Source organism: Ostrea edulis, chromosome 4, assembly GCF_947568905.1.
Source record: "Ostrea edulis chromosome 4, xbOstEdul1.1, whole genome shotgun sequence".
NCBI lineage: Eukaryota > Metazoa > Mollusca > Bivalvia > Ostreida > Ostreidae > Ostrea > Ostrea edulis.
Window position 1 is genome coordinate 87,879,505 of NC_079167.1, and position 15,053 is coordinate 87,894,557.

General features: G+C 34.4%; 1 protein-coding gene across 1 annotated transcript in view; it reads left to right on the plus strand.

The window, feature by feature from the left end:
• The window catches only part of LOC125669224 (GATOR complex protein NPRL3-like), a 47,465-nt gene that overhangs the window by 22,457 nt on the left and 9,955 nt on the right, over positions 1-15,053 (plus strand). Inside the window, exons 16-24 of the mRNA XM_048903664.2 lie at positions 850-1,032; positions 4,442-4,496; positions 5,161-5,202; positions 8,826-9,003; positions 9,330-9,483; positions 10,058-10,133; positions 10,222-10,336; positions 13,010-13,044; positions 13,166-13,322. Of these exons, the coding sequence (XP_048759621.2) occupies positions 850-1,032; positions 4,442-4,496; positions 5,161-5,202; positions 8,826-9,003; positions 9,330-9,483; positions 10,058-10,133; positions 10,222-10,336; positions 13,010-13,044; positions 13,166-13,322 (995 nt within the window). The remainder of the gene's footprint in view (positions 1-849; positions 1,033-4,441; positions 4,497-5,160; positions 5,203-8,825; positions 9,004-9,329; positions 9,484-10,057; positions 10,134-10,221; positions 10,337-13,009; positions 13,045-13,165; positions 13,323-15,053) is intronic.

A 15,053-nucleotide genomic window follows, 5' to 3' on the forward strand; every position in this document is an offset into this window, starting at 1 on the left:
TTATTTTTATTACCAAAATTTATGACTTTCAATAGGATGGACATGGCTGTGGTACGTATGATCTAGGATGAAATGCACAACCCCCCAGTCTGACCACTGAACTACCTCAAATGGTCCTCGGTAAAAACATGAATGAATTTCACGGGGCAAATTAATGTACACTACCTAGGCCTAATACATTCGTGTGAATTTTTTTTATCAAGGGCAAATAAAGTTTAATTACTCTGAACACAAAATTCTATAATAGTCATTCTCGGTGATATTAAGTGACGCCCCACATTTAAGGTGAGCTTTTCTGATCGTCTGGCAATCCACCTGTCTGTCCATATAGACTTTTCACATTATCGACTTCTCCAAAACCACAAAGCCAATTTCAACCAAATTTGCCAAAGATCATCCTTGGGTAAAGGGGATTCACAATTGTTTAAATGAAGGGTTGCACTCTTTTCAAAGGGGAGATGATAAGAAATATTTCAAATATGGGGGTCATCATTTAAAAATCTTTTAAAAACCACTGGACAGAAATCACTATGTAACATATGTAACAGCATAGTGAGAATTCAATTATATATATTAATATATAATCGTGGCTCTACCAGTACAGCTACTGAGTTGATAAATTCCCATTCACACTCTCCAAATTGATTACTATTAGGTGAAAGCCCAAGGGAGTTTTATCAAAATAACAATTGTCTTAATTAGAGTAATTAACTAACTTTGTGCAGTAAATAAAAGCCCCTCGATAGAAAAAGCATGTTTAAATACAATATACAATCAAATATATGTACGAGGTCTTCTTTGGGGGTAATTGGCCATCTCAAAAGTAACAACGGAACTCTTCTGTACAAGAAGGCTCATTTTTTACCAGACGAATATTGAGAGCAGCAGACGGGCGTACAGAAGGCCTAGATCTCTATGAAATGAATACGGATCCCCTCGCAGTTGTCGTCATCACATCAGGGACTCGTGGGGATAGACTGCTTTTCCGCTACCCAAACACTGAGCCTGTTAACCATGGCGTGTTTGAAAAATGTAAATATATTGGCGTATTTAGCTGCAAGTTCCATAACTGTGTTACGATATAATATCTACGATCGTATCCAGGACTGAAGACACAGTTAGTCAGTTAATGAAAATATATATCAGGGACGTGTGAGTGACGGTGTGACCGCTACATAAAGAACTCCAGTCTGTTTTGTACAGCCATTTGTTTGGTTTCTTATTCTCGGAAAATATATATTTTTTAAAAAACCAAAAAAAAAACAAACAATCAAGATATTTGGTAAATTAGATAAAGCTTTTCAAATTCCATGAAGTAAATGTGTTTAAGATATATGCCTAATTTGAGAAATATCAACAAGTGTGCCAATATAATCATTTTAATTACTTGTGCAACAAAGTGATTTTTTTAATATCATTAATATTTTTTATCAATAGACTTCTGAATAATAAAATGTACATACTCTTGGGTACACATCAAAGAAAATCTAAATTAAATTCTCAGTCTTTAGATCTACAAGCTTCTGGACATTTTCTAGAAAATGTTAACAATGAAAAACTACTTGTAGTTCATTTGGACAATATACTTCTCACGTTGACTCGATCAGTATGCAATTCCAATGCAAGTAAATTATATCTTTTGTCTAGAATTAGAATACTTCTACTACTATATTTATTTCCAATCAAGGGCCCTCAAGGGGCAGCATGAAAATACATACAAATAATGTACATATACAAGTAAAGAAAGAAATGATTACATAACACATAGTTATGTACAAATACAGTGTCATATATTGTTCAAAATAAATTTTCCAGTTATATTTAGAATGGATGGCTCTTCAGAACATAGTATGTAAATGAATTTTTGTTCATCATTGAGTTTGGTAAAAATTTTAACTGTTTTTTCTATAGCACCACAAAAAGATTTTCTTTCATCAGCAAACTTTTCACATTTAATCAAAAAATGGATCTCATCACCTAATAAACCGGAGTTGCATTTGTTACATATTCGTTCATTCCTAGTAATGCCAGAATATCTACCAACTTCAATCATTAATTTATGAGCTGATATCCGTAACTTACAAATAGATCGCCTAATATCAACATTTTTAATTTTATTAAGATAGTTCTCAAAACCAAAGTGCTCCTTAAGCTTAAAATAAGTGCACAGTTTCCCATCAATTAATTTATTTCGATTATTGTACCAGGTTTCAGTGTATTTATCACAGAGTAATTTCTTTACAATTTTCTTAAATCTATACTGACTAAAATCTCTTAACGGATATCCAATTTTAATATATTCTAAAGCTTTTTCTACTAGTGAGTACCATGACAGTTTGCTGTTTAAATGTAAAGATTTACTACATAGATCAGCATCCTTAAGTAGTTTAAATTCATTTTGGTTTTCAAGCCTGTACCAATAACAAATGATTGATTTCAAAATATCATGATGTAGAGGAAATCTCCCCAATTCTGATAGTACAGCAAAATTTGTACTTTTCTTATGTACACCCAGAATACATTTAGAATATTTATGATGAAGCTTCTCACAGTGAAGTGATTTAAAAAGTTTGTCTGGATCAAATGGTGATGATTTTAATTTATTCCATGAACCTATGTATCCACCCCATATTTCAGAATTATATAATAAAATTGGTTTTACTGTGTGGTCAAAGAGATGAGTACTTGTTTTAATTCCTGGTGCTAAACATAAAAAGTCTTTTTTCAATTTATAAAATCCTTTGAGGGCTGTGTTATATAGTTCAGATTTAGCGATACTAAAACTGCCAGATGCAGAAAAAAAGGTACCCAAGTATTTATAATAAGGTGTACATTCAATACGTTTGTTCTGAAATTGAAATTTACACTGCAGTATTCTCCCAGCCTTGTTAAAGACAATAACTTTTGTTTTCTTAACATTGATATTCAAACACCAATCATTACAGTATGTTTCTAAAATATCTATTCTCTGTTGTAAACCCTCTGCTGATGTTGACATTATTACTATATCGTCTGCATACATTAAACAATTTAAATTTTCTTTTTGAAGTGATACAGTATCTATACATTTTTCGAGATATAATGGAAAGTCATTAATGAAGATTTTGAACAGAGAGGGACTTAAATTGTCCCCCTGTCTTACACCAAGGTTAATCAAAAATGGATCAGTAAGACTATCTCCGATTCTAACACATGCTGTAGAATTCCTGTACATATCCTTGATAATGTTGTAAAAATAACTGCCAATACTCATATTCAACAGTTTTAGTTTCAAACCAGTGTGTATTACACTATCAAAAGCCTTACGAAAGTCAATGAAACATGTATAAAGCCTACCTTCTTTGGTATTGCAATATTTATCTATCAAGAATATGTTTCGCCCTTCATGCAAGAAAACTATTTTACAATGTGTACATATTACAATGTACTAACCACCACCTCACTTTAAAGGGACTGGTTCACGTTTTTCGAAAGAAATGTTTTTCAATTTTGATGTTAAAAATTCAAAATATAGCTCATTTAATGTTGACAACCAAAATTTGGACTGTCTGAATGCAAGGATAAGAGCAATATTTTAGCTTTGATTCTCTGTTATGTAAACAAAGACTCGAGTCTTTTATGTAAACAAACAAACCAGTGAAACGTTAATTTTGTAATTTAAAGCATGTTCATTTTGTACAATCACAAATTTTAAAATGAGTAGCAAGAATTAAATTATTACTCAATGTTACTCATAACTCACCATTTGAACAACTTGTATGGCCCATGCATCTTGGTCTAATAATGATCTATGTTTGAAACAAGTTTGTTTAAAAACTCTCTTCAGTACTACCTTCACTGCCAACCCTTGTATGTTCAGTCAGAAATATTGATACACCTAGTAGTAAATATTAAAAGTTCTTTTAAAAAATGTCAACTTGCTTGTGAACAAGGTCTTTTAAAGCATTAAATTTGACCAACCATTTTTAACTTTAGTAATCTATACAGTTGATAGGTGTCCATTTGTGGATGTGAGTAGTATATTTTTTCCCCCATGATCTTGTTGCTTGGATATGGAGCTAAACTTCCCATGATTGACATCACTGGTAGCCTTGTCATGTAACACAAGCATTGTGAAACTTGACTTGGGTATCATCAGTTATGAATGTATCGTGTACATTCTAACTAGCCTGGAGACTATAAACACAGAACAGAACCAGTCAAAATTTCTATTTATTGTTAGTGTATTAACTTGCATACTGAATCATACTATTGTGGATTAACATTGTAATTAAAACATGAAAATGTTTAGAATTGTATGAATTTGACATTTTTGACCTAAATCATTCTCACTTTATAGTGACCATGCCCTGCTGATGCAACACTTGTTTTCTTAAACAAATTCCAGAAATTCAAAATATCACACAAGTTTGAATTATATAATTTTGAACGTTTCTTGCAGCAAAGGGAAGCAATCCATATGCAGTGAAAGTAACTGAAGATATTCTATCAAACAAGTATGTCACTCTATAGCAGTATGTGAATATAATTCAAGTACTTCTGAATTTTAGGGTCCTAATAAAACACATCCCACAGATACCCTCAGGTAAATGTGAACACCTGCACCTTCAGAGAGAAATATCTGACCACATATGTGTATTCTTTGGAGGGATATTTCAATATCACATGGTGTATTATTCATGCATTAGTTGATAATATTGTACTTTAAGTAAATAGTGATGCGTTTTTAAAGTCATAATTTTGAGAATTACTAATATTTCAACCATTGCAAGAAAAGTACTTATCACTTTGGATCCATGATTTATAATGCTTAAAAGAAGCATAACGTGTTATCATAGATGTGATATTATTTAACTGTGATATTACAGAACTTTTATATCTAATGGAATTAATTATTAAATGGGTTCTCTATTGATTTTCAACTCTGAAGGGCAATCATGGATATTATATTGATTGATATTCTTAGTTTAATTAAATACATGTATCCTTGAATTTCTATATAACCAAAACTTCTTAGAAGTTTCTTTCTTGATAAGTCTTTACGGATAGCTGTCACTTGGTAGGTGTTAGTATGGTGTATTTGTTCTAATACCCATATTTCATGTTATAAATACAATTTTGAATTTGATATTTTGAAATGAATGGTAAGTTTGTTTTCAGAGAACCTGTCACTTCCTGCATCAGAGACAATACTTTGGTGGGGTGAGTATATGGTTTTTAGCTCAACTGAGCTAAAAGCTCAAGTGAGCTTTTCTGATCACCCGTATTCCAGCGTCCGTCCGTCTGTCCGTCCGTCTGTAAACTTTTAACATTTTTAACTTCTTCTCAAAAACCACAGGGCCAATTTCAACCAAAGTTGGCACAAAGCATCCTTAGGTAAAGGGAATTCTAAATTGTTAAAATAAAGGGCCAGGCCACCTTCCAAGGGGAGATAATCAAAAAAAGGTAAAAATAGGGTAGGGTCATTAAAAAATCTTCTCAAGAACCACTGGGCTAGAAAAGATGAAATTTATAGATAAGCTTTATTAGGTAGTGCAGATTCTAAATTGTTAAAATCATGGCCCCCGGGGGTCGGATGGGGCCACAATAGGGGATCAAAGTTTTACATACAAATATATAGGAAAAATCTTCTTCTCAAGAACCACTGAGCCAGAAAAGCTGAGATTTATATGAAAGCTTTCTGATACAGTGCAGATTCTAAATTGTAAAAATCCTGGCCCCCGGGGGTCAGATGGGGCCACAACAGAGGATCAAAGTTTTACATACAATTTTATAGGAAAAATCTTCTTCTCAAGAACCACTGAGCCAGAAAAACTAAGATTTATATGAGAGCTTCCTGATATAGTGCAGATTCTAAATTGTTAAAATCCTGGCCCCCGGGGGTCGGATGGGGCCACAATAGGGGATCAAAGTTTTACATACAAATATATAGGAAAAATCTTTAAAAATCTTCTTCTCAAGAACCACTGTGCCAGAAAAACTAAGATTTGTATGAGAGCTTCCTGATATAGTGCAGATTCTAAATTGTTAAAATCCTGGCCCCCAGGGGTCGGATGGGGCCACAATAGGGGATCAAAGTTTTACATACAAATATATAGGAAAAATCTTTAAAAATCTTCTTCTCAAGAACCACTAAGCCAGAAAAGCTGATATTTACATGAAAGCTTTCTGACATAGTGCAGATTCAAGTTTGTTCAAATCATGGGCCCTGGGGGTTGGATGGGGCTACAAGGGGGGATCAAACTTTTACATACAAATATATAGGGACATTCTTTAAGAATCTTCTTCTCAAGAACCACTGAGCCAGAAAAGCTGATATTCACATGAACAGCTTTCTAACATAGAACAGAGTTAAGTTTGTTCAAATCATGGCCCCCTGTTGTAGGATGGGGCCACAATAGGGGATCAAAGTTTTACATACAAATATATAGGAATTTTTTTTTAAATATCTTCTCAAGAACCACTGAGCCAGAAAAGCTGATATTTACATGAAAGCTTTCTGATATAGTGCAGATTCAAGTTTGTTCAAATCATGGCCCCTGGGGGTAGGATGGGGCCACAAGGGGGGATCAAAGTTTTACATACAAATATATAGGAAAAATCTTCAAATATCTTCTTCTTGTGAACCATTGGGCCAAAGAAGTTCACATTTACATGAAAGCTTTCTGATATAGTGTAGATTCAAGTTTGCAAAAACTATGGCCTCCAGGGGTAGGTTGGGGCCATAATAAGGACTACGGTTTTACATGCAAATATATATAGAAAGTCTTCTGATATGGACCAAGGTGACTCAGGTGAGCGATGTGACCCATGGGCCTCTTGTTTATCAATTACAATGTAATTTGAATAGTTTATAATGTTGTTGATGAATTTAGAGCTCCAGATAAGGTGCGTATCAGCGTAAATACTCGTTAAATTTGACCAAATACGCATGGAAGTTGAAAATCGTGTACAATTACGCATTAGCGAATTTAAATATACGCTTTACACCCCCAAAGTAATGCGTACTTGTGATACATGTAGTATAATATAAATATGAATTATCTATTCATATGAATTGAGGTTAGCCCAGGGTTTGATCATACATGAAATAGCACTATGAAATACGTTTCGATGGCAATCACAATTTTGAAAGAGTTAACTCAGAACAACTAATATAGTCCTACTTGTTATACTTTTTTCTTAAAGAGGTAATGTGCGGTCAAAAGCACAAGAAAAAAAATTTTGTATTATCAATCGTGAATGCATGATTGTTGCTAAAAACATGGCACAGAAAATGTCACCGGATAAACAATACTTCTGTTAAACTTTGACTTACAGTTTTTACTGAAAGGCCGCTCCAGCAGCATTGTCTCAATAAGTATTTAAAACCATTTGCGAGAATGGGAGTTACGCATTTATTTGATACTTGTATATTTACAGGGGGAAATCCTATGTAGTTCTTTTTATTAAAGTCTTTATTGTCATTGGGATTTTTAAATTTATCATTGAGGTATTGAAATTTAATATGTCAGACACCCAGTCACATGATTACGATCCAATTCTGTATTAGTGACAAAACAGCAAAGATAATCAGTAAATTACGAAATACTTGACTTTTTCGGAAAAGCAAAATACTCATTGATTTGAAAATCAGGGGGTAAATACTCTTTGTGGTAAAAAATTATCTGGAGCTCTGGAATTTGACAACAAAATATTGTACTTTTGTCAACTCTTGTGAGCATAAAATTTTGTTAGATTTGTCAAGAAAACAGTTTTGCTGATACGTAGTTTTGTGGAAAGATACACTTGTTCTGTCTGAAATGATTAGAATTGTTAATTGCTTGATTTCATGGTCTCTCATAACTATGGAAACAAAGAAAATTGTTTACAACACTAGATAGTGTATTAGCCACAGTAAACAGATTATGATGTTCAATAAAATGTTAAGAAAGCGGAGCTAACAAGTAGATTCCTACAATGTAAGTACACGCGAGGAAATGATTGTGTCGCCTGCGTTACACAGTGGCGACATATAGGGATCACTATCCGTCGTCGTCTGGCGGCGGCGTCGTCGTCACAAAAAATTTCTGTCACAGTTTTCTCAAGAACCACATGGGGCAACTCCCTGATATTTGGCACAGAGCATCACTGTGGCCAACTGTATTGTGTAAGACATTTTCGAATCTGTCGCTTATCAACTTCCTGTTTGCCAGGACTTAGAATTTTTTACAGCAAAAAAATTTCTGTCACAGTTTTCTCAAGAACCACATGGGGCAACTCCCTGATATTTGGCACAGAGCATCACTGTGGCCAACTGTATTGTGTAAGACATTTTCGAATCTGTCGCTTATCAACTTCCTGTTTGCCAGGACTTAGAATTTTTTACAGCAAAAAAATTTCTGTCACAGTTTTCTCAAGAACCACATGGGGCAACTCCCTGATATTTGGCACAGAGCATCACTGTGGCCAACTGTATTGTGTAAGACATTTTCGAATCTGTCGCTTATCAACTTCCTGTTTAGTGACAAAAACCATTTCAATAATTTACTTTTTCAACATTATACGTGATATATTACATATAGAATGAACTAGCAGGCGACACATGTCTTCTGGGGAAGACTTAATACTGCGTTTTTGTGTAATTTTGGGAGAAGCATCACTCACAAAATAAAACTACCAGCTTTTAAATGTTGAAATAAGTGTAAAAACTTTTGGTTGACAGATTTCTCAATATTAAGTACTAATGTAAAATACGGAATCTACAGTAGTTTACACTTGTTGAATAAGAAAAAATAGTGTGTGGAACTCTTTTAATTTTCATTGCTAGTACTTTTAAATTGCAGGTTTTCAGACAGTATTCTAGCAAATTTGCTGGCTGCTAAACAAGATCTTTGTAGAAAACCGTTTGATCTGAAGATAGATGATGTTCGATTTGTGGGATACCCAATGTCCCTGGACACAAGTAAATCCAAACCAGGAGCTCATCGGATCATTTCATTTAACATCACATTTGTCCTGAGGGTTTGTAATGAATATTGACAGCATTTAGTCACTGATTACACACTATATTATTGTCTTGTTGTCTGTTTGCGTCTCTCATTCCATTTTCTTTGTTTTTATACTCTTGATATTTTTAACATGATCCCTTCAGCCTTGATATGGAGCTTTAACTGTTAACCTAGGAGTTACGAATTTTACAGTTTTGCTCATTATAATATGTTATTCAGTTTGTCTGCTAGTTGATCCATAATAAAAAAAGAAAATTTTTAAAGTTATGCTATTTTTGGAGGTTTTGGCCTCACTCCTTTGGGGTAACTTAATTATAGCAATGTTCATAAAACTTGCAGGCCAATGTGACATCCTCTGTGATCCAGTGTTACACCGACCTCGTGAAGCAGATCACTGTGGCCATTCACCATGAGGAGGGACGATGTCAGTACCTGACGTCTCAGGCCAAAATCATGCTGTCCATTCACGACGAGGTGGCAGCCCTGCCTGAAGGTGCAGTACAAACTCGTTCATTGGAAGTCGGTATTTAGTTCATGTATCACCAGTGTTTTTTACACCAATTTTAAAAGCTACGTTATGCCCTAGTAATTCTTATTTATGTAAAACACTGAGCACGAGGCATTACAGCGGAGTTAGTATTAGTTGTGGTGGTTGGTTTTTTATGGATTTTTGTGGATGTGGAAAGCTCTAAACTTTACAACTTGAATTATTATCTAGTACATAATAATAGGGTATGGGGCTTCTCCTAGTAGCATGATTATCAATGAATTTATGTTCCCACACAATAGAGAAAAAATTTCATGAAAGTTAGTCCATGCTAAAATAAAGACCGGTACTTACACTGCGTGTTAGGTTAGTCTGTATTTCATATGAAATATACATGCAAGTGCTTCTAAATTTAATTTTAATTCAGATATTAAAAAGGGATTCTGATATGATACACCGACAAGAATTCTCATTGTTGGGCAACTAAATTAAAGGACTTTGTAAAACAAAAAATTATGTAACTAGAGTCTAACCTAAATAAGCTGAATCAGCTTGCATGTTCTTTATTGTCTTCTTTCAGATTCTGGGGAGTCTCCCTATGCAGTGATTCTTCAGAAGAGTTCTCTTGCCAGATGTTTACAGACAATCTTTGAAGAGTTAGTACTCACTTTGAATGCTAGATTCAGGGATTTGGATTTTCCTATGGTACAATGTATTCTATCTCACATGAAAATTGATTTGTAGTTTAGGTCAAACTGGATTGGTCCACTTGTTCATCAACAAATGGATAGAAATTAGGTTTTGTTTGCCACACAAAATTCACCAGATACCTGACTCATCAAGCATGCTGAAGATAGAGGTAATCTTTAGCATTGTGTAACTTGACTCATCTAGCTTACTGAAGATTTAGTAAGGTTAAAAGGTCACTAATGATTTGACATTTGTGGTAAGGCAATAGGTCAATGCTAATTGAACATTTGTAGTATTAAAGGTTAAAGGTCACCACTAATTGATCATTTGTAGTAAGGTTAAAGGTCACTTCTAATTGATCATTTGTAGTAAGGTTAAAGGTCACTACTAATTGATCATTTGTAGTAAGGTTAAAGGTCACTACTAATTGAACATTTGTAGTAAGGTTAAAGGTCACTTCTAATTGAACATTTGTAGTAAGGTTAAAGGTCACTTCTAATTGAACATTTTTAGTAAGGTTAAAGGTCACTTCTAAATGAACATTTGTAGTAAGGTTAAAGTATGGTTACAAGAGTAATGAAAAGATAACAGCTCGTTAGTGATAATTATTAATGAAGTTTCAGAAATTTTTGTTGACAAGCAATAGACTAGAGTAATTATTATAGTAGAACTATTATAGGGTCCGTACAGTGTCAGATGCAGGTAACTTCCTGTAATCAGAATGTGATTAAATTTAATAATGATAAAACCATGATTCTGTAGGTTATATAACATATTAAATAAAAGTTGTGTGAATTGCTTAGTTTGGTACATGTATTTGATGAGGTTAAAGGTAGGGCTGAAATGATACGCCCCTTTACGATACGATACATTTTGCAATACTTATGCCATGATTCAGTGTTTTCAATATGATTCATTTTATAGAAGAAACCAATAATAACTTTGAAAAAAAATTTAATTACAAAGATTCACAGTCACAATTTCAAAAGTAAATTGTTTCCAAACTGCTGAACAGTAAGATGCCTTTTGGCTCTGTAGTTTAAACTGATTAAGTTCATTATTGTTTATGTCAGACTCGAGGCTAACAACAGTTTGACCGTTATCAGACACCATTTTGTCCCTCGTGCATGTAAAAATAAGAAGTACAGGCCAAGCCTGATGTATTTTACTAAACCTGATTTTAAACAATGAATCGATCCGAAGATCAAGGCAATAAATCGAACATTGAATCGAGCGTTTATATTGAACAGTATCGATATTTCGGTGAATCGTTTCTGCTGTAGTTAAAAGTAGCACTGTAAACACAGAATGTCATTACCTGTGATTTCATTCTGCATGTGCATAATGGTCGGATCTTTTGAGCCATTCCTAGCAATAAGGGCCCTTAAGTATATTAGTGCTAAAGTGTGAACATCCCTCAAAATATTAGAGCAATGTTGATTGTCGTTAAAATATTACAGTCAATCAAAGATTACAACCAACTGGTAATTGTTAATCATGACCTTTTTCTTTACAAGTATGCAAAAAATGACGTTATGCTTTTTCATTATGACATTTTTTGAAAAACATTGTTATATAAGATAAGGGTCTTTTTTGCTAGGAACGGCTCTTTTAAAAGTACCTCAAATATAAAAAATGTCTGTGATTAGTTATTTAAAGCTGTATGGTCCGATGTTCACCAGTTTTTTGTTGTTGTTTTTTTTTTTCAAATTGTACAGAATTACTTTAATGCAGTTTTGAAAGATTAATTTTCCCTTAATTACATGTTGAAAACATTAGCATGTAAAAGAAAACAGTGAGAAGATTATATAAAAATTAGATATAGTGGGAACCCATAAATACATTTGCCACTCGTGGTGAGAACTCCTGCGCATGTGTATCATGTTGGATTGGATTCAAATAGTGAAGCATGGAGTCCTCTATGTAGATGGATCATATCCAGTTAATTCTGCTATCTCAACTTTTTTTTCTTCCTTCATTGTTCAAATGTATGGTCTCTTCTCATTTCTTGTCGATTCAAAGCCATGTCTGCTATGCATCTATAAATAGCCCTCATGGGCATGAGGGGAATCCCAACATAATGTACATAACTCAGACACAACTGTCTAACTTTAGGTTTGAAAGAGCGTAAATCAATGAAGATATATTTAGGAAATACTAAGAGGTATTTGATATTTTTATTTCTCTTAAACGAAAACGTGAAACACTTATGGCACAGTATTGTAGTAACAAAATACACAGCTTTACACAGATGAGACCATCGATGATCTGACCTCTGGAAGTCTGAACTAGATACATGAATGATGACTGTCATTTGATTTATCTTCTTAAATATGCATTAAAAATGGTCAGGTGACTGTTGTTTGTTTGTAAACAAATTACTGGTTAAAGCAGCTGAAATATTAAATGTATGACATGTTCTATGTAGATGTAATTGTAAAAGTCTAAAAATAAAGCATGATAAAAAAAAATGTATGACATGTCATACAGCCTCATGAATATGTACGTGCGATAATTCAACATTGTTTTTACAAGGACAAATTTGTCGAAACTTGGACCATACAGCTTTAATCTTTGTATATGTTTTTCAAATGCGAATCATGAGTCCAAATTTCTTGAAAATGGAAGGTTTTAGTTTTCTGCATGGAAGAGGTATGATATGCGAGAGAATCCAGATTAAAATCTATTGAGGGGAATCTCGAATATAAATTGGGTAGCAGGAATGAAAGCATATAATTCAGATTTAAACCGTGTTATGTTGGTTTTATCCATGCTAAATAATCTGATCATGTAAAATTTTGTGAAAGTGACTATAATGTTGCTAAAAAAATTAACATTTCAGCCAGAAATAATACAGAGGTGCTTGGAATGTCTGAGGTAACCTTTATATTAAAGTAGCAGTATTGGATTCTCGGACAGTCAAATTATCATTTTGCTTGGAATTGAACAAAAATCTAGCTTGAATGTGTATCATGGCAACTACATGTGCATTTTTAAGGCCATACCACGGAGTCCTGCTGCTGATGGAGAAGCAGGCAATACAGGACTCTCTGCCAGTAGACTGCAGTCCAGCACTCAGCCGACTGATCACAGTGTGGAGTCCTCTACAGAGTCTGCAGGTGCTCTCTCAGGAGGCCGACCTACCACTGTCACAGGTAAGGGAGCTACAGAACTACTATCACTAACATAGGACCTCAAAAATACTCCATCAAGTCACTATCGTCACTAGCATAGGACCTCAAAACTACACCATCAAGTCACTGTTGTCACTAGCATAGGACCTCAAAAATACTCCCATCAAGTCACTATCATCACTAACATAGGACTTCAAAAATACACCATCAAGTTACTGTTGTCACTAGCATAGGACCTCAAAAACACTCCATCAAGTCACTGTCGTCACTAGCATAGGACCTCAAAAATACTCCATCAAGTTACTGTTGTCACTAGCATAGGACCTTAAAAATACTCCATCAAGTTACTGTTGTCACTAGCATAGGACCTCAAAACTACACCATCAAGTCACTGTTGTCACTAGCATAGGACCTCAAAAATACACCATCAAGTCACTGTCATCACTAACATAGGACTTCAAAAATACACCATCAAGTCATTGTCGTCACTAGCATAGGACCTCAAAAATACTCCATCAAGTCACTGTCGTCACTAGCATAGGACCTCAAAAATTCTCCATCAAGTCACTGTCGTCACCAGCATAGGACCTCAAAAATACTCCATCAAGTCACTGTCGTCACTAACATAGGACCTCAAAATACTCCATCGACCTCAAAAATACTCCATCAAGTCACTGTCATCACTAACATAGGACTTCAAAAATACACCATCAAGTTACTGTTGTCACTAGCATAGGACCTCAAAAATTCTCCATCAAGTCACTGTCGTCACTAACATAGGACCTCAAAATACTCCATCGACCTCAAAAATACTCCATCAAGTCACTGTCATCACTAACATAGGACTTCAAAAATACACCATCAAGTTACTGTTGTCACTAGCATAGGACCTCAAAACTACTCCATCAAGTCACTGTCGTCACTAGCATAGGATCTCAAAAATACTCCATCAAGTCACTGTCATCACTAGCATAGGACCTCAAAAATACACCATCAAGTCACTGTTGTCACTAACAGGACCACAAAAATACACCATCAAGTCACTGTTGTCACTAGCAAACTACACCATCAAGTCACTGTCATCACTGGCATAGGACCTCAAAAATACACCATCAAGTTACTGTTGTCACTAGCATAGGACCTCTAAAATACACCATCAAGTTACTGTCATCACTAACATAGGACTTCAAAAATACACCATCAAGTTACTGTTGTCACTAGCATAGGACCTCTAAAATACACCATCAAGTTACTGTCGTCACTAGCATAGGACCTCAAAAATTCTCCATCAATTCACTGTCGTCACTAGCATAGGACCTCAAAAATTCTCCATCAAGTTACTGTCGTCACTAGCATTAAATTTGCGATATTGAGTCACCACTGTCACTAACATATAGCCTTGAAAAACACATCTTCAACAAAGATATCAATGTCACTAGAATGAGCTCTAAAACACTCAATCTAGTAACTTCTGTTACTTCAAACACACCATCAAGGTAACAACATCAGTAGCATAGAACCTCTGTTGCTAGAATCAAGGTGTCACTGTCATTAGCATGGGACCTCAAACACGCAATCAAGGTGTCACTGTCATTAGCATAAGGCCTCAAACATACACCATAGCATGTATATTGCTTTCTCTCTTCATTAAAAATATCCATTACTTTAAAAAAAACTGCTTGAGCCAATGTTTTATAGAGGGCTCTAAAATTAATGTGAAATTTTCAAGATTAAAGCATTATACAATGTATA